Raw genomic sequence first — 27830 nt, forward strand, 5'->3', positions numbered from 1 at the left:
ACAATGTAAATATATCAACAATATAAATAACACTGGGAAATTCTTGAGTATTACACAGTAATGAGAGTGTAAGAGTATGCCACTGGTCACAACAGTGGTGTATCTCCCAAACAATGTTGAGGAATGGTAGCAACACAGGACTGCATACAGCAAGAAGCAACTCATTATAAAGTTCAACAACAGGCAGGCTAATCCTATGCTGTACTTGCATGGGAAAGCTATGAAGAAAGGCAAAGCAAATGAGCATCTAAATAAATGCCAGGTAGTGGATCCACTGGGGGTGGGAGGACATTGTGGTTGGAAAGAGACCCACTCTAGGAGGCTGGCAGTGGTGATCTGTTAACTTGGGTGGGGTCACCAGGGTGTTGACTTTATGGTATATTATTTGTTTACATTGTTTATTTCACGATTTTTACAAGATTTTAAATGCATTAAGTTGAATCTTTGATTTCTGTATAGCTCTGTCCAAAAATGACCTATAAACAGAACTATTGAGTGCTTACTAAAAGCTGAACAGTGTTTAAACACTTTATCTATATTCATTCAGTTACCCCAAGAGCCCTGTGAAATGGGGGCTGTTATCATCCCCATTTTACAGACAAAGAACAGAGGCACTCAAGCTTAACCAAGTTCCTAAGTATATAGCCAAAGCAGTTTTTGTTCTTCAGGCTGCTATATGGCAATGAAATTTACTTCGAAGGGTTTTCATCTCCCCTTGACATAGAAATATATCAATGTGAGCTGTAGACATTTGGTACCAAATGAGGAAACAACTTGATCCAAAGAAACCTATTTACTATTTTTACCCACCCTTCCAGTTCTGTGTTCAGTGTCTACACAGAACAAGTCAACTCCTTTTTCCCCCGGGGCAGCCACCAGTCCTTCCCATCTCTGTTTTCCAGTGCCTAGCACTGTACTTAGCACATAAAAAGAGCTCAAAGAATTTTGAACTCAGTTCTTGATAGCTTTTCAGGTATTTGATTGCTTTTACTGTTGTCCGGTCTCGTCCAGATAGCACATCCCCGTCCCCTTCCACTTTGTGTTCCCTCCAGTCTCAGTTGATGGTTATTTTATGACAAAGTTTCCAGTCCTTCACTCTTAACAGTTGCTTTGAAATTGGTTTGGTTTTTTAATTCTTAAAAGCATAGTACCCCAACCTCAGTTTTTAGTGTCCTCTCCGAGATAGTTGTCAGCATTACAAAAAGGAACAGGTGGAGATGTAGGAACCAGAAGAAGCCAGGGCATCTGAAAGGTTGTCCACTTCTTTCCCACCACATTCGGGTTCCCTCGCACTTGCTCCTTCAATCCAGCAATAAACCAACTCTCATGGTTTCCTCCTGCTGCTTGTGAAAGGAGTTTTAGTTAACATTTATTTTAACAAGATTATTTAATGAAAATTATATATACATATTGATAGAATATTCTACTTACAATTATGATTGATTCATGATTTATACATTTTAATTTGGGTCAGTATGAAATTCTGAGCCCAAATCAACTAAGTACATTAGAGTAGATGCTTGTAAATATCAATTTAGAACAAATTTTATGTTTATAGGTTAGATTGTGAAGTATGCTACAAGGTTCATATGCTCCCTTTGTGAATATCATTACCTTTCATTGATGATTTTTTTTTTTTTTTCTGATTTCAAAAATAACCTATTTGGTAATAAAGGTTTTTTCCCCCTCTCTCTATTTTAGTGGAGAAACAAGATTTAACAAGGAGAAAATAATTCAAGGTTAGTATACTTTATTTTAGCTGTCTCCTCTAGTGTTAATGTGATATGTAAGCAAATCAGAGTTGGTGGGGGAGGGGTGCCTGGGGACAGCTCTGTATTGTGAGCAGTATTAAAGAATTAAAGCATCATGGTTACAGAAATACGATCAGAGCAGATGGTAACTAGGAGGAATAAGTTTCTTAAGGGAACTGGATGTAAAGAACAGGATTCCAGGTTGCTTATGGGTAGCTTCATAGTGGCCCAGTCAGCTGATTAAAGAGTTATGTTGGGTCTAGTGGTCTTAAAATGTAACTGCTGTGATTTCAAATGATTTCATATTTGGAAACATGAAGTTTGCTGGCTAGTTAGTTAATGGTATTTTTCTGCTAAGGTGGTTATATTATTTTTAGTAGTAACAAAGAAGAGGTTTAAAAAGCGAATTCCTGTTCTCATACAGGATTGTTGCTTTATTCTGAACAGATTCTTCCTCCCTTGTTCTGCTAATTTGGGTTCAGATCTTAATCTCCCTGTGATCCAGCAAGTCTAGCGTGTATATCTTGGGTGAACTCTCAGTCAGACATACTATTTCTGTGCGGTGATTACAAAAGCATTTCATTTTATTTTTTTGGTTAGGGACATCTGGAGTTTGCAGAAACTGATTTTCATACCCAGTGTGCCTGACTCCCGCTTCTGAAAATTAGTCTGATAATTAAATGAACCTTTGTTTTCTGGTGACACGTGCCCCACCCAAATTAGCCTTTGGATTTAACACCTGGTTCTTTAGTACTTGTCTCATTTCATTCCACGCTGACAGTGGAGCCGGAATAAAAGTGTTTGTGGTCACACCTGTTTCCACATTTGTGTTCTTTTCCTAACTTTGTCAGTTAAATGCTTAGTTCTTTAAGTTACAGCATTCAAGACATGTATTTCCAAGTACCATTTTTGTTGCATACCTACAGTTTTGATAATGTAGTAATTTTGTAAGTATCGGCACCAGGTGTCTTAAATTGTCTTCGGTGACCCATGAATTATTTAGAACTATCTTTTAAATTTCCAAATGGCTAAGCTTTTTTTTTTGGTTCATCTTTTTTGGTTGACTTCCAATTATATTTTGTATTCTTTCTGACAAGATGGTTTATTGATATCTCTTTGAAATCAGTTAACATGGTCAGTGTTTATAAATCTACCATTCTATGCTTGACAAAAATCTGTATTTTCTAATTGTTGGGTTTGGAGTTAGGTGTCAAATAAGCAACCTCTGTTTTATTGTTTAAATCTTGTGTGCTTTGCTAATTTTGTCAATTTACAGATTTGCCTGCATGACCTAAATATGAATTTATGGTTGAGATGTGGAATATCCCACTGTGATGGCCAATTTATCCTTTAATACCAGAAATTCTATCAATTTGTGCTTTATGTGTTCTGCTCCTGTATAGTTACAGACTATTTTATTAGGTACATACAGGTTTAAAAATCATTCTATCTTCCAGTGAATTAGATCATTGATTATTTATAGTAATCCTCACAATCGTTTTGTCATAAAGTCCTGCATTTCTGAGTGTAATATAGCTTCTCCAGCTGTTTGGGGGTTGGAATTTGCCTGGTATATATTTTTCCATTGCTTTCCTTTTAACCTTTCTGTGCTGCCTTAAGTGTTACTTCATAGATACTAACTACATAGTTGATTTTCCTCTTCCTCTTCCTCCTTCCCCTCTCTCAACCCCCACCTATTCTTTCAATGGTTACCTTTAAATTTTTACCATTCATACGTAATGAAGTATAATATCTATACCTCTTTTCCCTCCCAAATACAAAGAACTTGTATGATTATCGCTTAGTATCTTAGTCCTATCCTTTTTTAACCACATGACATAGGTATTATTTAATTTGTTATTTAGATAATGTTTGTTTAGATTTACATATATATTTACCAGTTTCTCTCCTCATAGTTTCTTTTGCATCTCAGACCTGCATTCCTGAAGTATCTTCTTTAAAAGGTCCCATGGTGCAGATTGGTTGGTGGTAAAGAGAGTTTTAATTGTTTCCATTCCAGACAATTTTATTTTAATTCTGTTCAACCTTTTTTAGCCTAGACAATTTAGACTGACAGAACTCCTAGCACTTGGGAGATATTAGTGTGCTGGTTTTTTTTTTTTTTTTTTGGCTTCCATTGCTCCTGTTAAGAAGTCTTCTCTCAGCCAAATCATGTTCCATGGTAGGCAATCTGTCTCTCTCTGTAACTGCTTTTAAAATCTTTTATTTGATTTTGGTATTCTGCAGTTTCTTATACCTAGAGGGGATTTTTTTTTTTTTTTTCCCCTTTTAATTTATCCTGCTTGGTGTTTTCTTCATCTGTAGATTTATATCTTCTCTCATTTCTGGAAAATTCTCAGCCATTATCTCTTCATATTTTTTCTCCTTCATTTTCTTCTTTCTGGAGTTCCAGTCAGAAATATGTTAAGGAATATCATTCTCTCCTTCGTGTCTCTAATATATCTGAGATGTGTTTCATCTCCTTTATCTGTGCTGCATCTGGGGTAAAAACCTGAGCCCTGTCTTTGAGTTCATTAAGCCTTTCTGTTACTGAATCTCCTTTCATCCACTGAAGGATTGTTTCCCTCCTCAGCAATTCTATTTTTCGTTATTGGAAGATCTGTCTGATTCTTTTAGAAAGCGGTCTGGTTGTTTTGGATGGCTTCTTGTTACTTGCTTATTTTTGTTACTCTGTCTTTATGTTTTAGTCACAGTTTATAGTCTTTATATGCTGATTTCAATGTCTAAAGTATTAATTATTCTGAATCTGTTATTTGTTGTTTCTGGTGACTTTTGTTCATGGAGGATTGTTTTCTTGTATGTTAAGTCATTGGCTGAATTGTTAAATTTTTTTTTAACATTTATTTATTTATTTTTGAGAGAGACAGATCACGAGTGGGGGAGGGGCAGAGAGAGAGGGGGGACACAGAATCCGAAGCAGGATTCACGCTGAGAACTGTCAGCACAGAGCCCAATGAGAGACTTGAACTCATGGACCTGGAGATCATGACTTGAGCCAAAGTCAGATGCTTAACCCAGGCGCCTCCATTGGCTGAATTATTATTAAGTATAAATTAGTAGAAAACTTCTTAGCCTTTGTTAAATCAGATTTGCTCTGAAGAGAATTTGCATTTGATTTTAACTACGGACCTGAAACTATACTAGCTTCCTTATAGGATCTCTGGCATCCAGGAATGTGGAGTTTCAGTTCTCCTACCTCGCTGTTCCATGTAGCAGTCTCCCTCCCCCAAACACTCCCTTGCTTGTGCTGATTACCAAGTCATCTCTGTTTTCTAATGTTTATATTAACTTTCAACTCAGAGTATTTTGGTTGCTTTGCATCTCCTCTTGGAGAGTTTCCTTATACCCTGAGAGCGGGGCGCGCGCACACGCGCGTGTGCACACACACACACACACACACAGCGCACCTATTTGGTTCTTTTGTTATGGGAGGACCCTTCAGAGTGTTTAATCAGCCTTTCTCCTGGAAATGGAGGTTCCAACCTTTTTTTTAAAGGAGAAGGAAGGAAGGGGGAAGGGAAGAAGGAAGAGAGGGAATAATACAATATTGGACATTTGGGCAATGGAGATTAAGAAAGGAAACTTTTTAGGTTATGATCCTACCATTCAAATGAAGCACCTGCATGGAGAACATAAGATTAGAGCCAGCATTAATAAGATACAGGTAACGAAGGGGTGGGCAGACACACACAAGAGAGGGGAGAGCTGGAGACAACTGAATTCTCATCATCTTATTCCCATTAGGCAGACATTGTTTTGGGAAACATTTGAATACCTGAGTCTTTATAGGATTATAGCTTAAATTTACTTGTTTCCAGTTCTCTGAAAAGTTATGTAGAGGGGCGCCTGGGTGGCTTGGTCGGTTGAGCGTCCGACTTCGGCTCAGGTCACGATCTCATGGTCTGTGAGTTCGAGCCCCGCGTCGGGCTCTGTGCTGACAGCTCAGAGCCTGGAGCCTGTTTCAGATTCTGTGTCTCCCTCTCTCTCTGCCCCTCCCCTGTTCATGCTCTGTCTCTCTCTGTCTCAAAAATAAATAAACGTTAAAAAAAAAAAAAAATTAAAAAAAAATTATGTAGAAAAATAACCAAGGAAATATATTTTTTTAATGTTTATTTATTTATTTTGAGAGGGAGAGAGCAAGTGCAAGCAGGGGAGGGGCAGAGAGAAAGGGAGAGAGAGAATCTCAGCGCAGGGCTCAGTGTCACGAACCATGAGATCATGACCGGAACCAAAATCAAGTGTCTGAGGCCTGACTGACTGAGCCATGCACTTGCCCCTCCAAAGAAATATTTTAAATAAAGTGTAGATAAATTATATTCTCTTACATGTGATTTTATTTGCATCCCTTATGTATATGTATTTGAATGTTATTGTTCCTTCTCTTACTATTACAGGACAAGGAGTAGATGAGCCTCTTTCAGAAACTGGATTTAAACAAGCAGCTGCTGCTGGCATATTTCTTAATAATGTGAAATTTACTCATGTTTTCTCCAGTGACCTCACAAGGACAAGGCAGGTAAGTTCTACAGTCAAGGTTTAGACTGATGAGTCAAGAGTATCAACAGTCATAACCTTGAAAACTGCTACCAGAATCGTAGGAAATTAAATCACATGCAGATAATACCCCCAATCCTCTCCTTCCCCCACCAACAGAACTTGTTTCTTTTCATTTTACTTTTGTACTTTATTTTGATTTAGTAATTTTATTTTTATTTTTTTTAATGTTTTTATTTACTTTTGAGAGAGAGAGAGAGACAGAGCCTGAGTGGGGGAGGGGAAGAGAGAGGGGGAGACACAGAATCTAAAGCAGGCTCCAGGCCCTGAGCTGTCAGCATAGAGCCTGATACAGGGCTCGAGCTCACGAACTGTGAGATCATGACCTCAGCTGAAGTTGGATGCTTAACCGACTGAGCACCCAGGTGTCCCTTGGTAATTTTTAAATTAGAGTAGCGTGGGAAAAATACCTAACGAAATATCTTTAAAAAGACAAAGAAGGTTTATGAGAGAGCCAGCAGGAACACCAGGTGGGAGAATTTAACTCACAAAGACATCAAATAGTAGAATCCAGACATGGTTAAAAAAGAACTATGTTACTGTAGAGAAATAAATGACACGTTTGAAATATCTTTAGGGATCAGAGTACTATAAAAATGACCCCAGGGAATTAAAAAGGAACCAAATAAATGTCTAAAAACTCAATGGAAGGGGACTTTGTGTCAACCATGAGGGAATAACAGAGTTAGGATATAGTCTTCCTGCAAAAGCAACTAGAGAAACAGGGCAAAATTTGTGAAACAACTGTTTATAGACATTGGACTTCAGATAGTGTGGGCCTGTGGTCCCCAAATGAAGTGAGACAAGTAACATCAACCCTTGGATTGTCCTGGTGTTCCACCTGAAGTAATTTCCCAATGCTGGCAGGAAAGGCCAGATAGAGCCAGTGGTCTCAGGGAGTTGAGGAGACAAAGCTTGGAATTTGGGGAGGTTAAATAAAGATCGTGGGGCAGAGTGCTGGAAGAGGGAGCAACACAGAGAAAGAACTCTAGAAGTATGTATAGGAAGCCCCTTAAATCCTTGGTAGATTACAGTCTGCACATGCGTAGGTGAAACCTCATGAGGGCAGGAGAGAACAATCCCTGGGGAACCAGAAGCCAGACAATTTCAAGTGTTCACACAGGTTGGGAATCATTTGTGTTCCTTCCACCCAAAGTGGATAGACTTTGTTAAGTACATCAAGCATACAGTGGACACTTCAGAAAGATCACACCTTAATAGTGAAGCTGGGATGCCTGGCTGGCTCAGTCAGTAGAGCATGCAACTCTTGATTTCCAGGTTGTGAGTTCAAGCCCCATGTTGGGCATTGAGCTTTCTTAAACAATTAATTAATTAATTAATGGGGTGCCTGGGAGGCTCAGTCAGTTAAACATCTGACTCTTGACTTTGGCTCAGGTCATGATCTCATAGTCATGGGATTGAACCCTGATTGGGTTCCATGCTGAGTGTGGAGCCTGCTTAGAATTCTCTCTCTGGCCGTCTCTGGTTCACGCTCTCTGTGTCTCTCTCAAAATAAATTAATAAACATAAAAAAAACAGTGAAGCTCATCTGTGCTCGAGGAACATAATGAGGAAAGAAATAGAAGAAATAAAAAAGAATCAAATTCATCTTCTAGAGATCAAAGATAACAGTATTCTGAAATGAAAATTACACAGGAGGGGATTATCAGCAGGTTAGACACTGTAGAAGAGCAGTGAACATGAAGTTATAGAAACAGAACATTCCAAAATTAAGGAAGAAAGAAGACTAAAAAAAAGAAAAAAGGAGTCTCAATTGAGGGGTCTAAAATTGACCCACACCTACATGGCCAGGTTGTTTTTGTTGTTGTGGGTTTTGGTTTTTTTTCCTCTCAATTTTTTTTTGTCAGTTTGTCTTATTAAGTCCTCTCTTTATTTTATTATTATTTTTTAAAAATGAGTTTGGCTAAAGGTTTATCAGTTTTGTTGATTTTTTTAAAGAATCAGCTCTTGGTTTTATTGATCTGTTTGATTCTCTTTTTTTTTCAGTTTCTATTTTATTTATTTCCCCTCTTTATTATAACTTTCTTCCTTCTGCTGTTTTTAAGCTCCTGGTGGTTCTTTTTCTAGCTCCTTTAGGTGTAAGTTTAGTGGTTTGAGATTTTTCTTGCTTGAGGTAGGTTTGTATTGCTATAAACTTCCCTCTTAGAACAGCTTTTGCTACATCCCAAAGATGTTGGACCATTGTGTTTTCATTTTAATTTGTCTCCATGTATTTTTTAGTTTCCTCTTTGATTTTTTTTGTTGTTGTTGTTGACTCATTCATTATTTAATAGCATGTAATTCAACTTCCATATATTTGTGTTCTTCTCAGATTTTTTCTCGTGATTGATTTTTAGTTTCATACTGTTGTGGTCAGAAAAGATGCCTGGTAGGACTTTGATCTTTTTGAATTTTTGAGACTTGTTTAGTGATGTAATGTGTGATCTGTTCTGGAGAATGTTCCATGTGCACTTGAAAAGGATGTGTATTCTGCTCTTTTAGGATGAAATGTTGTTTCTGTATTGGTACACCCACCTGGTCCAGTGTGTCATTCAAAGCCACTGTTTCCTTGTTAATTTTTTTTTTTAGATGATCTGTCCATTGATGTAAGTGGGGTGTTGAAGTACCCTACTATTATTGTATTACTATCGATTACTTCATGTTTGTTATAAACTGCTTTATGTATTTGGCTACTCCCATGTTGGGTGCATAAATATTTATAATAGTTGTATCTTCTTGTTGGATTATCCCCTTTATTATGTAGTGTCCTTCTTTGTCTCTTGTTACAGTTTTTGTTTCAAAGTCTGTTTTGTCCAATATAAGTATTGAAACCCCAGCTTTCTTTTGACATGCATTTGCATGATAAATGTTTCTCTATTGCCTCACTTTCAGTGTGCATGTGTCTTTAGGTCTGAAAGGAGTCAGACCTCCATTATACTTGATGACCATTAATGAGACCATTATGCTTGATGGTGTCCCTGAGTTCCCTAAATCTATTCTCATTTTGCATAATTTTTTTTATCTTTCACCTACTCAGGTTGATTATTTTCCATTACTCTGTCTTCAGGTCACTGATTCGTTCTTCTGCTTCCTCGAGCCTATTTATTCCATCTAGTGTATTTTAAATTTCATTTCTTGTGTTCTTCATCTTGGATTGGTTCTTTTTTATCTCTGTGTTAAGGGTCTCATTGATGTCCTCCACTCTTTTCTCAAGTTCAGTGAGTATCTTTATGAGCATTATTTTAAATTCTCTACCAGGCATATTACTTATCTCCATTTTGTTTTTATCTCTTGCTGTGATTATGTCCTGTTCTTTCATTTGGGACATATTTCTCTGACTCTTCATTTGTGTGTAACTCGTGTCTGTTTCTGTGTATTAGGAAAGTCAGCTGTGTCTCCTGCTCTCGAAGGTAGTGGCCTTGTGAAGAAGAGGTCTTGTAGTAACCCTGCAGTGCAGCGTCCCCTGTTTGCTAGAACCTGACACTGCAGGGGTGTCTACTATGTGTGCTATGTGCACCTGGCTGTTATGGTTGAGCCAGTCCAGTCATCTGCAGAGGTTCTCTTTGTCTGTTGTGGGCAGGGTTTGGTCCCTTTATTGCTAGTGGGCCAGTTTGGGGCTGCCTTGGGCCTGAGTTGAGTCAGACCAGGCATTTTCCAGAGGTGTGGTAGCACCAAACTGCAGGGCACTTTCCCTGTGTTGTCCCCTGAGAAGCTTTTATTGGTGGACAGGACCTGCGGTCAGACTAGTTGTCTGCCTCCAGCCCACTGCTAGGGCCACAGTCTGGTGGGGGGTGGGGGGGCGTGGGGGGGTGGTGCTGGTGGTATTTTCCCTCTCCCTAGGGCCAGAGTCACTTTGGAGTGGTGCTGGCCACTGTAGGAGCTACTTGCACACTGCCAGGCTTGTGGCAGTGCCCTGGATGGGCTCGGGCCAGGAGTGTATTTGAGGGGGTGAAATCTGCTGAATTTGAGGGGGTGCTGGGGGGTGGGTGGCAGTGTTAGCAAGTTAGATAGTGAATGTCTGCCACACTGGTTCTCACAGCTGGCCATGTGTGTACTCTGTGGGGCAGGGGAGGGAAATGTTGCATGCCAGCTTCTTTCTTCCTGGGGGAGTGTCCCTGTGACTGCTGCGCCTTTGGACATGTTCTGAGATTAGTAAATAACTTTCTCTCCTGTATACCCCAGGCAGTTTTCAAACTGCTGCTTCTATGCTGTATCTTGGGCTGTTGGTTGTGCTGTCTCTCTTTGTCCTCTGTCCTCCAGGCTCTCCCAGAGCCACACCCCCTGGTTTTTAAAATTCCAAGTTTTAAGTCCGGCTGATTCTAAGAACTCAGAAAATTCAACCCCTCTAGTTTTCAAAGCCAAATGTAATGGGGATTTGTCTTCCCCACATGGGCTTACTGTTGTGTGTTTCTCTTCGTTTTCCAGTCCTTCCGCTCCCTCCCTCCTGCGCATGGCTGGCCCATGGGTCTGTTTAATTCCCCATTGTGTCTTTGCCCTTCCTACCCTCTTCATTGTGGCCTCTTATCTACCTTTACTTGTGGCATTTGTTCTGCCAGTCTTTGGGTCATTTTCTGGGTTATTTATACTGATGTGAATGTTATCTAGTAGTACTCCTGGGAGGAAGTGAATTTAGGGTCCTCCTACTCCATCATCTTCCCTGGAAGTCAGAATCTTTTTTTGTCAATTGGGTTTTGACAGAGGTGCCAAGGTAATACAGCACTTGACAGGGATTCTTTTCAATAAAAGCTGCTGAAACAATGGACTATCCATATAGAAAAACATGAACTTTGACCTTTACTGCATATAACACACAAAAATTAACTTACACTTGATCTCAGCACAAATCTAAAAGCTAAATCTATATATCTTCTATAAGAAAACACAAGAGAAAAATCTTTATAAAGGTTCTTAGTGCAAGGCATAAACAAGATACAGATCTTATTTTATATATAATATATATGTATCTGACAAATCTATCTATGTAGATAAATACGTATATAGCCATATTTATAAATTTTTTCCAGCTTAGTAATTAGAATAACACTTTAAAATGAGCAAAAGATTTGAATTTGACCAGGCACTTCACAAAGAAGAGAATATGGAAGGTCAATAAGCAGATTGAAAGATGTGTAGCATAATTGATCTTGACAGAAATGCAAATTAAAACCATAGTGAGATTCTATTACATGAACATTTGAAAATGCACAAGAATGTGGAACAACTAGGACTCCTACATTGCTCGTGAGAATGTAAAGTGGAACAACTACTTTGGAAAACAGTGAAACTTTAGTATACACTAATCATATGATCCAGCAATCTCGGTCCTAAGAATTTATCCAAGAGAAATAACATATGTTTACACAAAGACTTGTACACATAATTAACAGCTTTGTTCATTTGAACAGCTTCTGTTCAAAGAGCAGAATCACCCGTGTTCATCAGTAGGTGAATGGATAAATGAGCTGTGATACATTCATGCTGTGGAATATAACTCAGCAACAACGTGAGGAGGAGTGGAGGAGTCTCAAAAACATGGAGGAGTCTCAAAAACATGCTGAACAAAAGAAGCCAGGCACAAAGAGTACATATTGTATGGTTCCATTTATATGAGACTCCAGAAAGGATAAATTTAATCTTCAGTTATGTAGAGCAGGTCCATGTTTGTCAGGGGCCAGGAGTGAGAGGGATTGACTAGAAAGGACACAAAGGAATCTTTTAGAGTGATAGAATTCTTCCATGTCTTGATTTTGGTGGTATGTAGATAGTCGTATACATTTTTCGAAACTCAATGAACTGTACACTTAGCAATAGGTATGTTTTTTTGTTGTAAATTATACCTCAATGAAATTGATTTAAAAACACAGAACAAGTTGATAAACCAAAAATGAAAACATCAGTGGATTTACTAAATTACAGATTAAACATAGTTGAAATGATCATTAGCTCATAGGTAAATGTAAAATAATAACTGAAATGTAGCACAATGTGATAAATAGATTAAACATTTGAGAGTTTAAAAGAAATGAAGAACATGATATGAGGTCTGGTGTCTTTCAGAAGGAGATGTTAGAATGAGAAAGGGGTCAAAGAAGTCACAGTTGATAATTTTACAGAACTTTTGAAAGATAACACATTATCAGATCTAAAAAGTGTGACAAATCCCAGTGGAGATAAATAAAAAGAAACCCATATCTACACTTAAATAACAAAATTGCAAAGTCCAAAGATTAAGGACAAACGTCATCCACTAATGTCCAATATTAGACTATCAACAAATTTGTCAGTATCAGTAATAATTTTTTTTAATGCACTGAAGAGATAATAAAGACTAACCTAGAGTTTTATACCCAGGAAAACATTTTCTAGGGTGTAGGTGAAATGAACACATTTCAGACAAACAGGCTGTAATGGAACTTTCAAAGGATAATTGAAGAAGGAAAATAATTCCAGAAGGGAAGTCTGAGTTTCAGAAAAGATGGGTGAGCAAAGATATTGGTAAAAGTAAGGGTAAATGTAAACAAATAGTGACAATATAGAACCATAATGATGATAATGTTTAATTTGTGGGGAGAGGGTTAAAAAACAAGTCAGATTGTGGACTTAAATTATTTCTAGTTTTGCAAATACAGTGTTTCTTGTTAATCAAAAATAACCAGGCACACCAGGAGAGAAGGAAACATGAACAAAAATGAGCCCAAACAAAAGATGACAGAAACAAGCCTCAGGATTTATTTGATAGCTGGTTACCACACACGGACTTTAAAATAACTATTGAATGCACAGATTAAAAAATGACATATGGAATTACAACAGAGAACTGGAAATTATGCACAAGAGCTAAGTGTGAATTCTAGAATTGAAAATATAACTGAAATTAAGACTCAATAGATGGGTTTCACAGCAATGTAGCAACACCTGAATGGAGAATTAATGAACCAGAACCTTTTCTGTAAAGGGCCAAATAGTAAGTTTTTTTAAGTTTTATGGGCTGTATGGTCTCTGTCACAACTGTTCAACTCTGCTGTTGTACTGTGAAAGCAGCCACAAACAATACATAAATAGCTGTGTTCTAATAAATCCTCATTTATGACAACAAGCCGTGGTCTAGATTTGGGCTCTGATTTGCTGACCTGCAAACTAGAAGATCGGTCACAAGGAAATACCCAGATCTGTGTGAAGAGAGGCAACTTTCACAAAGGAAAATTATTTCTAGTTCTTTTTTTATATACTATGATGTATTTTGACATTTTGGCTAGAATGACTCTTTTTGTGAGAAAAGAAACCATTGTCTTTCCATTTTCAGACTGTGCATGGGATATTGGAGAAGAGCAAAGTTTGCAAAGATATGACAGTAAAGTATGATTCAAGGCTTCGAGAAAGAGTAAGTAACGTACTTACATATTGTTCTTCACAATAAGTCATCAGTAAACCAGCTCAGTTTGTCAGACGCATTCCTGATAGGGATGTGGAATCAGCTAACATGTTAAGAACCTGCTATGTGTCAGTGGCTGTTACAGACTCTCACTGATAGTATCATATTTAATTATTAAATTCCCAAATTATAAAAGCAAGGTCTCCTCATAAGAACTAGTACAGAAGAGTGTGAGGTAAAGTGCAAAGTTCTCTTCTTGGCCTCCCCATCCTACTTCCCAATTTTAAGCTTGAATAGACTGGCTTATGTCCATTTTATATACCAGAAATGAAACTTGCTGAGATAGTGACTTAGCTAAAGCCACATCTCAATTTCAGATCTGAGCTTGTCCTCCCAGAGCAGTAATTTTGCTCTTCACTATGGGCCCATGAGCTGGCTAATGTCCCCGTCAGCCCTGTGATTTCTTTTGTACCTGGATAGATGTGTCGATGGCTAGGGCATCTTTGAGAATTGTTTTTCATAATTTGCCTGTGTTCTCTGTTTTTGTCCAAAATACATACCAGAGTTCCCGCAGAGGTGCTGCTTGGAAAGGCTCACTCTGTGCCTGAGAACTAGTGCTGCAGTGTTAATACAAGCATTACAAGTTCAGTGGAACACTGGACGAGGCCTGCAATCGCACAGTAGAGAGACAGTCTCCTTGTCCGGGCCATTCTTCTGTGTGCTCTCTCCCTGAATCACTGCATCCTTTCCTGTGATTTCAGTTGATTTCCAAATATATATTTGGAATACTTAGATCTCTTGCCTGAGCTCACATATCAAACTGCCTACTTTTGATGTCTGTGTGTGTGCCCCACATCTACTTCTAGCTCAGTGGAGCACAGCATCTTTTCTCCACGTAGCTCCTGCTTTACCCAGTCACTCAAACTACGCATTCTTGACTTCCTTGCTTCCCACTTGCACATCCTACCATCATCTTGTCAATTTGGCCACTGTGTAATAGTTCTTGAATCGTTCATCCCTCTGCAAACCCACTGCTGCCATCCTACTGTATTCAGTGTCCCCTGTCACCTGGATCACCTGGAGCAGTGGTTCTCCTGCCTTCTGCCTTGCTCTCGCTTTCTGATCTAATCTCCACACTGCAGCCAGAGTAATCTTTGGAAAACTTGGTTGCTGTGTTCCTGTATAAAACAATTCACTGTTTCTCTTTTACCTTCGGAGCCCATCCAAGCTCCAGCCTGGCTGTCAGCATAGTGTAGGATATGATCTGTTTTCTCCATCTGCCCCCTCCTTCCTTGTACTTACTGCCCAGCCTTAGTAGTATTAGTGAGCATTTGCACAGTGCCCACCACACTCTGGCAAGGGTCTCAGAACTGCAGGTTTGACAATCTTCACAATACCCCTAAGATTTAAAACCTCATTTTTACAGTTGCAGAAACCAAGGCACACAGAGGTCCAGTCCATGGTCATAGAGCTAATGATTTTTAATGTTCTCCTTTATAAAAGAGGTTGTTCCAGTTATAATTAAAGATATAAGAATTGAACTTGAGTGGCACCTGGGTGGCTTAGTCAGTTAAGCGTCTGACTGTTGATTTTGGCTTGGGTCATGATCTCATGGTTCATGAGTTCGAGCCCCGCAGAGCCTGCTTGGGATTCTCTCTCCCTCTCTCTCTGCCACTCCCCTGCTTGTACTCTCTCTCTCTCAAAATAAATAAATACACTTAAAGAAAAAGAATTTGAAGTTAAGAATTGGAAGAGCACCTGACAAATGTGCATATGTTCCTATAAATAACATTTAATTAATTGTTGGACTTCTGTCTGGTGGTGGTAGAATTTTGAGGCATCATCAGTATAAACCATAAATAATGATTTATCTTTAAATATTTTATTCTGTAAGCAATCTGTTGTCATTGTGGGGAACTAAAAGTAAGAATAGTTTGGGAAAAAATACAGCTAAAATTTCTACCATGCCAAATATGGTGAACATTTTGGTATGTGTGCTCTTGGCTTTTTTCATGTTTGTCAGTCTGTCTGTCTGTCTGTCTGGTTGTGTATGTATTTTTCTAAGTATACCCCTTCTATATGTTGGTTTTTAACCGGATTTTCTCCCTGTGTCTATCAGTGCCCAAACACGCATGTGGATACGACCACCTGATTAGTGACTGTATTATTCCAGTAAATGGATATTGCTTGGCTGCTACTACTGGTGCACACCTAGGTTGTGACTCGATTTTCCACTGATGTAAATAATGTTAAAATAAACATCTTTTTGTAGTTGGTTCTTTATACACATGCCTAATAGATTTCCTAGAGACGAAATTGTTGAGGGTGTACTTTTTGAAAAGCCTATAGCACACACTGCTGAATTTCCTTCCAGAAAAGCTGTGCCAGTTTGTACTTCCATGAATGATGAGGGAGAGTTTTTCTCACATAAACAGTAGCTACTGGTAGTCTCTTTGGTCTTCCAATTTAATAGCTTCCGAAAGGTACCATTTTAATTTTCACATTATGGATTCCTGAGGAGTTTCTTGGCCATTTGTATTTCGTTTGTGACTTCTGTGTCCTTTGCTATGGCTCATTCTTTAGGAATCTAAAAAGTTAATGACCTTTGAAATCACACAGATCGGGGTTTGAATTTCAAATTTGCTGATTATTAGATATAGGAATATAGGCTAGTTGCTTAACCTCTCTGAAATTCTGCTCTCCCATTCATAAATATGGTGATGAAAATGCCCATCTCAGAGTGCTATTATTAGGACCAGATGAGATGGCATGTGAGGTGGCTGACTTGGTTGCTGCATACATTAGTCTCTGGTCCTGGAATCTGTGCAGATCTATTTGTCCAATAAAGCCACACTGTCTAGTTGAGTGTGTTGTTCCATATAACGCATCTAGACACAGTGTCTAGTTCAAGGTGTCAGCTGTATTTTGTAGGGTTCACGGCCCTCTATTGAGTATATTCTCATTATTGGTTTAAAAGATAGAATGAAGTCAGTGAAAGGAAGCCAGGCTTCTTGCCAGAATGATTATTCCAAGTTTGTCATAAACATGTATTTACTTGTTGTATTGCAAATTGATTTGAGGCGCTTTTGTCTGTTGGACCATTGCAGAAATACGGGGTTGCAGAAGGCAGGGCACTAAGTGAGCTAAGGGCGATGGCCAAAGCAGCTGGGGAAGAATGCCCTGTGTTCACACCACCTGGAGGAGAGACATTAGACCAGGTACGTAGCCCTGGGGCAGGTTGCCACGTGCATGAACCTGCCAAGGTCAGAGTACCTAATACTGAGTTTGTTTTATAAATGAGATGTCTCTAAATCTCAGCTGAGTGGTTTGAAAGTTGTTTGGTTCATAAACCAATTCTATATGGTGTGTTTATTTTTCCTTTTTAAGCTGTCTTTCTTATTTATTAAGTTGGCAGTCATTGCCAATAATGGATTTAAAGGATGTGTGTTAAGGTGATACTTGAAGAAAACTCTTTGAATATGAAGCAGTAACTCCCGCAGTGGTACTAGCAGGAAGGAGGTGAGTGCAGTGCCGTTCAGTGAGAGCGGCAGGCAAAGTAATTGCGGTCTCAAAATCTTCAGTGCTCCCTAAGTGACATCATCACTGTGTTTGAATTTCTTTGAAGTGTCCTGCTTTTAAACTGCATTGTTGGTGATCCCCACCCCCCCACCACCATTTTTTATTTTCATAATTTTCTCCTAAAGACTTTCTGTTTAGTAAAGGCAGGAAGAGCTTTTGTCCTTGTTGTGGTGGCTCTAGGTGCCCTTTCCTAGGCACACTCTTTTATGGGCTTCTTTTTACTTGTAAATTTCCCTAATTAGATTGTAAGTGCTCTCTCTGAAGGAAAGAATTGGAAATGGTATTTTACTCATCTTTGCCCCTAGATGTGCTTCCATAGTTCCAGAAATACCTGGGCATTTACTACTGATTGAGTGCATAGAAACAGCATCTCATCTGCTTATGTAGTACTTACATTGACATATTAGAAAATCCAGTCAGTTATGTTTTATGTGTATGTTTTAGACTATCATTAGTGGCACTTTATTTTAATTTGTATTTTCTTTTCTTGTAGGTAAAAATGCGTGGAAAAGACTTTTTTGATATTCTTTGTCAGCTGATTCTGCAGGAGGCAGGTGAAAATGAACAGTTTTCCCGAGGAGCTCCAAGCAACTGTCTGGAAACTTCTCTGGCAGAGATATTTCCCTTAGGAAAAAACTGTCCCTCTGAATCTAATTCAGACAGCAGTGCTCCAGGATTAGTCGCCAGTGTCTTAGTTGTGAGTCATGGCGCTTACATGAAAAGCCTGTTTAATTATTTTCTGACTGACCTTAAGTGTTCCTTACCCACAACTCTGAACAAATCCGAATTTATGTCAGTCAGTCCCAATACAGGGATTAGTCTCTTTATCATAAACTTTGAGAAGGGACAAGAAGGGAAGCCAACAGTTCAGTGTGTTTGCATGTATCTACAGGATCATCTAAGTGGAATGACTGAAACTTGCTAAATTTAAGTCTACATCAAAATCTAGCAGTTTTGAACCTCTGAGGGAGTGCCTTTGGCTTTATTTCCATCCTCTGCTAGTGCTGATTTGGAAACCGTTAAAAAGCTATGACAGCAGGTTATGAAGTTTGACTGGAATCGTGGCCACAGAGAACACTAAGGGAAGAAACCATTTAGGACTGACTTATTTTGTCTTGAGTACAGTCGTCATTTTCCAAAGTAATTTTACCACCCTGTTCAGTTACATCTCTGGATTGTTTATGGATCAACCAATTCGGTATTGCAAATTGAGGTATTAATGACCTTGTTACTATGGTTTTTTGTTTTTGTTTTATGTTGATTTTTTTAATATCTGAAAAAATCTAGCCTGTTTTGTTGGCTCTTGGTAAGATACTGTATGTTTTTTACTATCTCGTTCAGTGCTTGAAAGAAGGAACTATTTATAATTCCCACTGCATATTTATAGTGAGAACACACTGTATTTTAAGTCTTTAAATTAAAAATTCTTAACCACCCTCAGTTTATATAAAGCAGAATGACACTAAAATTTTTAATCTAGAAATCAGCTGTTGGAATTTTTTACCCCGGAGGGTATGAAACACGGATGAATAGAGATTATGATTGCAGATTGGTCTGGTGAGGAAGAATTTAAAACATCATTTGACTAAGACACATTAAAGAAGGAATCTGAGCAAAAGAAGATAGAAGAACAGCCTTTTCTTATCTAACTTACAGGCTGAACAATTTAGTTTGAGGAAGGCTCTGAAGAACATACATGGTTACTAGTGTAGTACACAGTAACCTCAGAAGGAAAAGACTCTTCCTTGGAAAGAATGTTGCTCTTGCTCTGATAACCACAATTGTGGGTTTTTGTGGAAGGTACAGTTGCCTCTTTTTTCCACCAGATGGCACTGGAGAAGCGGGAGTTTAACTAAATTTTGTACATAAGATTGGCCGCTCAAAAGTCCTTACCTAAATTGAAGTGTTTTACACTTTTTTTTTTTAAGTTATCATGCTCATGAATGCTGTGAGTCTAAACTTACAAGAGTATTAATAGTCAAGTTTGTCAGTTAAGGCTAAAATCACATACAGTCAAAATTCACCTTGGACAGCACTTAAGTCTCTCGTCAAGATCCAGTGTTACAGTGTTCTCAGCATGCCCACCCCTGCCCCTTGCCTGCAGAGAGCATGTGGTTGAGCACTAGAGGGAGTACTCCACAAGGGAAAACTTGGGAAGGGAATTAAAAAGGACGAGCAATAGTAAATGTCCACATTCTCACCATCCAGAAGTAATAACTACCCTCTTCTTCCGTTTTTTTTAAAGAAGTAACACACTGAGATGTAAGTGAAATTCTTTAACCAGTTCCCTCAGTGCCCCCTTGTACCTTGCAGAGGCCACCACCGCAACGCGACTGTGTATGTGCATCCATTCTTTATGTTTTTACCCACAATCGTAAGGAAATGGTGTTGCCTCAGAGTTTTTTAAAATGTACATAAATGTCACCAGTCTGTATTCTGTATTTTCACTTACTATATCATGGGGTTCTATCTATGTTGGTATGTATGGATCCACTTATTATCACTGTATTCTATTAAATAAATGTGGCACATGCTCATTTTGCCTCCTACGAGTGGACATTTGGGTGTGTTCATTATGTCCTTCTAGAAACAGCCTTCTGCATCTCTCTTTGCACTGTGTCATAAAAAATGGTGCGTCTCCAATTTGACAAGAGTCAAATGGGTTTTCACAATGGCTGTCCGGATTTTCAGTCTTACTGGCAATACTCGAAAGTTCCTATTTTCCTCATTTCTGTTAGCACTTGATACTGTCTAGTGAAATCCTGTGACTCGGATGAGTGAAGAGTATAATGTCACTGTTTTAATGAGCCTTTGTGTGATTGCTGATGACTCTGGGTGTTTTTTCTTGTGTGTATTGACAGGATCCCCACGCTAATGAATCACTGGTATATATATGTTCTTTGCTTGGTTTCTTTGTTGGACAATTTGGCTTTTTCTTAGTGAGTTGCAGAGGTAACATTGTAACATCTTACAATTTACTTGCCTTTTACATATGTTTATCAAGCTTTTTTTCATGTCAGTGTTTTTGCGTTATTAAGTCAGATCCCTGTATCCTGTTTTGTTATGGTTTGTCTTTAAGAAGCCTTTCCTACTTCTTAAAGGTAGGCCTCCTGCTTTCTTACAGCTTTAGATGATTATTTGAATGCTAAATCTTTAGATTATCTGGAGGTTATTTTTGTATGGCATAAGGTAAGAATTCAATTTTGTATTATTTTTCCGGGTGGTGAAAAAGTTACCCCATCATCATTATTAGGTGTCTCTACTTTCCAAATGATTTGTGGTTCTACTCTGTTCATACCCCCATGGGCCCATATTTGCTGGAGTCTGTGGACTTGGTTCTTAGTGAGCTATGTATTCCCATAACAGTATCATAGTTACTGTAGCTTTGCAACTGGATCTCTTGTAGGGTGAATAACTCCTCTGGTTTCTTTTTCCTTTTTCTTTTTTTTTTTTTTTTTAATTAAAGTGTAATACAGTGTTTTATTAGTTTCAGATGTACCATATAGTGACTCAACAATGCTATACATTACTCAGTGCTCATCATGATAAGTGTACCCTTAATCCCCTTCACCTGTTTCACCTATCCCCTCCCCCCGCTCTGGTAACCACCAGTTCTCTGTATTTAAGTATTGGCTTTTTTGTTTGTCTCTTTTTCCCTTCGTTCATTTGTTTCTTAATTTTTACATGAGTGAAATCATATGGTATTTGTCTTTCTCTGACTTATTTCACTTAGCATAATACACTCTAGTTCCATCCATGTTGTTGCAAATGACCAGATCTCTTTTTTTATGGCTGAGTAATACTCCATTGCATATATACACCACATCTTCATCCAGTCATCTGTTGATGGACACTTGGGTTGCTTCCATGTCTTGGCTATTGTAAATAATGCTGCAATGAACATGGGGGTGCAGATATCTTTTTGAGTTAGTATTTTCATATTCTTTGAGTAAATACCCAGTAGTGGAATTACTGGATCACATGGTAATTACATTTTTAATTTTTTGAGGAACCTCCATAATGTCTTCCACAGTGGCTGTGCCAGTTTGCAGTCCCACCAGCAGCAGTGCATAATGGTTCCTTTTCCTCCACATCCTTGCCAACACTTGTTGTTTCTTGTGCTTTTTATTTTAGCCATTCTGATAGGTGTGAGGTGGTATCTCATTGTAATTCTTTTTTTTTTTTTACATCTTGAGAATTTAATATGAACAAAAAAAGTAGTTCTCTTTATAAAAGAGCTTACTATATAATTCATGTATTCAACATTTCTTAAATATTTAGAAGGACCTACTGGGTTTTTTTGTTTTTTTTTAATCCCAGCCATGTGTTTTTTTTTTTTAATTTTAATTTTAATTTTTTTTTAATTTACATCCAAATTAGCATATAGTGCAACAATGATTTCAGGAGTAGATTCCTTAGTGCCCCTTACCCATTTAGCCCATCCCCCCTCCCACAACCCCTCCTGTAACCCTCAATTTGTTCTCCATATTTATGGGTCTCTTCTGTTTTGTCCCCCTCTCTGTTTTTATATTATTTTTGTTTCCCTTCCCTTATTGTCATGTTTTGTCTCTTAAAGTCCTCATATGAGTGAAATCATATGATATTTGTCTTGCAGTGACTAATTTCACTTAGCATAATACCCTCCAGTTCCATCTGTGTAGTTGCAAATGGCAAGATTTCATTCTTTTCTATTGCCGAGTAATACTCCAGTGTGTGTGTGTGTGTGTGTATACATATCACATCTTCTTTATCCATTCATCCATCAATGGACATTTGGGCTCTTTCCATACTTTGGCTATTGTTGATAGTGCTGCTATAAACATGGGGGTGTCCCTTCGAAACAGCCCACCTGTATCCCTTGGATAAATGCCTAGTAGTGCAATTGCTGGATCGTAGGGTAGTTCTATTTTTAGTTTTTTGAGGAACCTCCATACTGTTTTCCAGAGTGGCTGCACCAGCTTGCATTTCCCATCATTGTAGTTTTGATTTGTATTTACCTGATGATGAGTGATGTTGGACATCTTTTCATGTATCCGTTGGCCATTTGTATGTTTTCTTGGAAAAATGTCTCTTCAGGTTTTCTGCCCAATTTTTAATTGGATTATTCATTATTTTAGTGTTGGGTCGTATATATTCTTTATATATTTTGGATATTAAACTCCGATCAGATTATCTTTTGCAGATATCCTCTCCCACTCGGGAGAGGATGCCTTGTCATTTTGTTGGTGGTTTCTTTGCTGTGCAAAAACCTTTTATTTTGCTGTAGTCCAGCAAGATACTATATTTTGCTTTTGTTTCTCTCGCTTGAGGAAACACATAGAAAAATGTTTCTATGGCTTATGTCAGAGAAACTACTGCCTATATTTTCTTGTAGGAATTTTATGGCTTCAGGTCTCACTTTGAGTTCTTCAATCCATTTGGGGTTTATTTTTGTGTATGGTGTAAGAAACTGGTCCAGTTTCATTCTTTTGCACGTAGCTGTGCTGTTTTCCCGTCACTGTTTGCCGAAGAGACCATCTTTTCCCCATTCGTGTTCTTGACTCCTTTGTCATAGGTTAATTGACCATATATGTATGGGTTGATTTCTGGACTCTTTCCTGTTGTGTTGCTATATGTGGCTATTTTTGTGCCATTTTTCTTGTTTCATTTTTGTAGTTGTCCTAGCTATTTGTGCACCTATATTCTTCCATATACATTTAAGAATCAATTTCCAGAAAAATTCAGTTGCACATTTATTTGGAATCCCATGCATTTGTTCATTTATCTGGTCCCTCAATACATATTTTTCAAGCATGGCACACACATGCCAAGTGTTATAAGAACTATTAGAACTGTTACAAGAGCTGCAAATATCTAGAAATGGACAAAAAGTAGACTCCATCCTTGAGGAGTGTATAGTCTTTCAGGGAAGACAGATAAATATGTAACATGTCAGAGTGTGGTCAGTGGGAGAGAGAAATGGAGCAAGGTAAGGGGATCAAGATGGGAGGGAGGATGCTGCTTTATTAAGGGTAAGTACGAGGGGGCTTTCTAAGGTGTTTTCAAGAGTTGTGAAGGGCGTGAGTGAGCTCTGCTGGTCTCCAGGAGAAGAGCACCCTAGGCAGGGAGTTGAGAGTGCAGAGACCCTGAGGAGGGATCTTGCCTTGCGTGTTTGACCTGCAGGGGGAGTTGGGAGAGTGGTGGCAGAGGAGGACTAAGGGGATGGGGAGGTGGTGTGACCCTGTGGCCTATGCTCAGGATTATGGAGAGCATTTGTTGATTGATTAATATCTGATGGGAGCAGTCAGTGACACAGGAAAGGTATGTGGTCAGAAGACCTGTGTGCAAGTTCTAGTCCTGGCTCATAATAGTTTTGTGGCTGAACAAGTCTCTTAATAGCCTGAGCTGCTGTTTCCTTATACTAAATGGAGAATAATTGTAGTAATGTATGTCCATGTGTATCTGCTTTGGTAGCCTTTTGGTTTTGATATGTCAAACCTACAGAAAAGTAGCAAGAATAATACAAGGAATTCCTGTATACCCTTTACCAAGATTCCCCACTTGCTTACATTTTGCCACATTTGCTTTGTCATTCACTGTGTGTGTGTGTGTGTGTGTGTGTGTGTGTGTTTCCCCCCTGACACCTGAGAGTAAGGTGGGACCTCAGGCTCTTGTGTTTTCCCTGGATCGAGGATGTTCTCATATAAAGCCACAGAGATTTGATATGGATACAGTCTATTATCTAGTCCACAGACCATATCTAAAGTTTTCTAATTATTCCATTGATGTTCCTTATGGCTAATTTTTCCCCAGTTCAGCATCCAGTCCAGGACCATGTACTGCATTTAGCTGTCAGGTCTCTTCATTCCTCTCTGGTCTGGAGCCATTTCTTTGTCTTTCTTTGTCTTTCTTGACTTTGTTATTAAAAAAAAAAAAAAATGTTTATGTGTGTGTGTGTGTACACAAAAAATTGTTTTTTCCTGATACTTCTCATTATTAGATTCAGGTTGTGCTTTTTGTTGGAATTACCCTAGAGAGGATGTGTCCTTGATGAGTCTCATCAGGACATATGTGATGTATCACCAAGTCTGTCCACCATAAAGTTGCTATTTATGTGATTCCTCGTGAGTTTCTACCCTCTCTGTTAGTCTCCACTGATTATTTTTTTAAATCTTTATTTATTTATTTTGAGAGACAGAGAGAGAAAATGTGTACACACATATACCAGCAGGGGAGGGGCAGAGAGAGAGAGGGAGAGAGAATCCCAAGGAGGCTCTGTGCTGCAGCACAGAGCCGGATATGGGGCTCAGTTTACAAACTGAGATCATGATCTGAGCTGAAATCAAGAGTCGGATGCTTAACTGAGTCACCCAGGTGCCCCTCCACCTGATTATTTTCTAACTCCATTTTTGATTCTGTATTTATTAGTTGGTATTTTAAGTAAAGAAAGAACTTTCCCATCTTCCCTACCTATTTATTTATATCACTCAGGGATATTCAGTGACTCAGAATCCAGTCCTGTTGTTATTTTGTGCTCAAGATTGTCCCAGATGTGTCCTGTGGGAATCCTTTCAGGATGCTTCTTGTGTTCTGTTAATCTGTTCCCATCATTCTTTAAGCACGTCTTTACTTTCCAGCATAACAAGGTGCTCTCTACTCAGATTATTCTTTCCCAGCCCCAGTCCTGGGAATCCACTTCTCCAAAGAGCCTCGTTCCTTTTAGCGGAAATGGCATTTAGAAACCAAAATCTGGATGCCAGGTGTGCTCATTGCTAATCTTGTCTTCCTTGTTATTGTTACATTAAATTCCAGCGTATATACACAGTCTATTCTGTTGTTGAGCACTTGGATTACTTCTACTTTGTGGGCCATTATAAGAAAGCTGCTAAGAATACTTTTTTTTTTTTTTTTTAACCATGTCTTTTGTGAACATATGACTTCATTCCTTTTGGGTAACCATTTAGGAGGGTAGTTGTGGGTGTATGCTTAATATACAAAAAATTTGACCTTTCTCCAGGGTGGTTGTATCATTTAATGCTCACCAGTGAAGTAATGAGAGTTCTGGGTGCTTTCCATTATCACCAACATTGATATCCTCAGTCTTCAATTTTAGCCATGATGATGGATATGTGGTAATACCTTGCAGAGGTGGTAATTTTTCATTTTCTTGTTCACTAATGATATGGAGCATTTTGTCACATACTCATTACCTATATGTATAGCTAGCTTCCTTTGCAAAATGTCTGTTTTTTTAAAATTGTGTTTCTGATATTGAGCTCTTTATATATTGTAGAGATACAAGTTCTTTGTCAGCTATATGTGTGCGTGCGTGAGCATATACTTTTGTGTATCCATAATACTCTTTTTTATATTTGTCACATAATATTTTTTTTCTAAGTAGTATTTTTAATGAGAAGTTATGAATTTTCATAAGACTGATTTACCATTGTGTTTGTTTTATGGTTATGGCTTCCTATTTTCTAAGAAATCTCTGCCTAACCCTGGCTTGTGGAGATTATTTTATGTTTAGGTCTTTGATCTATCTGGAATTAGTTTTTGTATAAGGGGTTAAGGTTGATGGTTTTTGACATGAATATTCAGTTATTCCATCAGCATTGGAGAAGACTTTCCTTTCTCCCTGAATCGCTTTGGCTCTCGTTTGTTAAAAAATCAATTGACCGTGTAAATGTGGGTCTATTTTTGGATTCTTTATTTTCCTTTTCTTTTGCTGTTTCATGTCCTTTGTATTTCCATACACATTTTTAAATAGACTTTGGGGTTTTTTTTTTTGAATTATTCATTTAATTTATTATTTTTTTAAAATTTACATCCAAGTTAGCATATAGTGCAACAATGATTTCAGGAGTAGATTTCTTAATGCCCCTTACCCATTTAGCCCATCCCCCCTCCCACAACCCCTCCACTAACCCTCTGTTTGTTCTCCATATTTAAGGGTCTCTTATGTTTTGAATAGACTTTAAAAAAAATTTTTTTTAGTGTTTATTCATTTTTGACAGAAGGGGAGCAGGGGAGGGGCAGAGAGGATGGGCGACACAGAATCTGAAGCAGGCTCCAGGCTCCGAGCTGTCAGCACAGAGCCCGATGCAGGGCTGGAACTCACTGACCGCAAGATCATGACCTGAGCTGAAGTCGGATGCTCAACCTACTGAGCCACCCAGGTGCCCGTGAATAGACTTTGTTTTTAAAATAACTTTTTAGATTTACAGAAAAGTTTATTTTTTATTTTTTTAATGTTTATTTTTGGGAAAGAGAGACAGAGCACAAGCAGGGGAGGGACAGAGAGAGAGAGAGAGACACACAGAATCCGAAGTAGGCTCCAGGCTCTGAGCTGTCAACATAAAGCCCGACACAGGCTCGAACACACGGACTGTGGGATCATGACCTGAGCCAAAGTCAGATGCTTAAACGACTGAGCCACCCAGGTGCCCCTAGATTTACAGAAGAATTTAAAAGTAATATCAAGAGTTTCCATGTATGTTATGCTCAGTTTCCTCTATTATTTTTTTTTTAATTTTTTTTTTAACGTTTATTTATTTTTGAGACAGAGACAGAGCATGAACAGGGGAGGGGCAGAGAGAGAGGGAGACAGAATCTGAAACAGGCTGCAGGCTCTGAGCTGTCAGCACAGAGCCCGATGCGGGGCTCAAACTCACGGACCGTGAGATCGGGACCTGAGCTGAAGTCAGACGCTTAACCGACCAAGCCACCCAGGCGCCCCAGTTTCCTCTATTATTGGTATCATACATTAATATAGTACACTTGTTGCGATTAATGAATCACTATTGATGCATTATCGATTTCCTTAGTTTTTACCTGGTATCTTTTTCTGTTCCAGAATTCCCAATCCCATTTCATACTATGTTACATTTAGTTGTCATGTCTCCTTAGGGGCCCCTCTTAGCTGTGACAGTTTATTAAACTTTTTTTGTTTGTTTTAAATAGTGATTTTTTTTTAAGTTTATTCATTTTGAGAGAGAGACAGCCTGAGTGGGGGAAGGGCAGAGAGAGAGGGAGAGAGAATCCCAAGCTGCCAGCACAAAGCCAAATGTGGAGCTTGAACCCATGAAGCCAAGAGATTGTGACCTGAGCCAAAACGAAGAGTCGGATGCTTTACCCACTGAGCCACCCAGGTGCCCAGACTTTGTTTTTTGATCACCTTGGAAGTTTTGAGGAGCACTAGTTGGATGTTTTGTCAGAACTCTATAGGAATTTGATTTTTTTCTCATGATTAGAGTTGGGTTATAGTTTTTTGAGAGAAGAACACAGAGGCAAAGTATTATTTTTATCACATATCAAGAGTACATACTATGAACATTACTTACTTCATTTGATTATTGATGTTGATTTTGATGTTGACCTTTATCACCTGGCTGAGATAGTGCTTGTGAGGTTTCTCCATGGTGAAGTTGTGCTTTTTTCCCCCTTTTCCATACTGTACCCTTTGGGAGAAAGTCAGTGTGCACAGTGGGGGTTTATGCCCCCCTCCTTGAGGACAGAGTATTTACATAAATTTTTTGGAATTTTGCCTGAGAGACTGGACTTTTCTTCATTTT

At 38.6% G+C, this 27830-nt stretch overlaps 1 protein-coding gene across 1 annotated transcript in view; it reads left to right on the plus strand.

The window, feature by feature from the left end:
• TIGAR (TP53 induced glycolysis regulatory phosphatase) overlaps nucleotides 1–19826 on the plus strand; it is a 123988-nt gene extending 104162 nt beyond the window's left edge. The window contains exons 3-7 of the mRNA XM_049626651.1: nucleotides 1629–1739; nucleotides 6167–6288; nucleotides 13630–13707; nucleotides 16806–16916; nucleotides 17771–19826. Coding sequence (XP_049482608.1) covers nucleotides 1629–1739; nucleotides 6167–6288; nucleotides 13630–13707; nucleotides 16806–16916; nucleotides 17771–18202 — 854 coding nt within the window. The 3' untranslated portion in view covers nucleotides 18203–19826. The remainder of the gene's footprint in view (nucleotides 1–1628; nucleotides 1740–6166; nucleotides 6289–13629; nucleotides 13708–16805; nucleotides 16917–17770) is intronic.
• The last annotated feature ends 8004 nt before the right edge of the window (nucleotides 19827–27830 follow it).

Source organism: Panthera uncia, chromosome B4, assembly GCF_023721935.1.
Source record: "Panthera uncia isolate 11264 chromosome B4, Puncia_PCG_1.0, whole genome shotgun sequence".
NCBI lineage: Eukaryota > Metazoa > Chordata > Mammalia > Carnivora > Felidae > Panthera > Panthera uncia.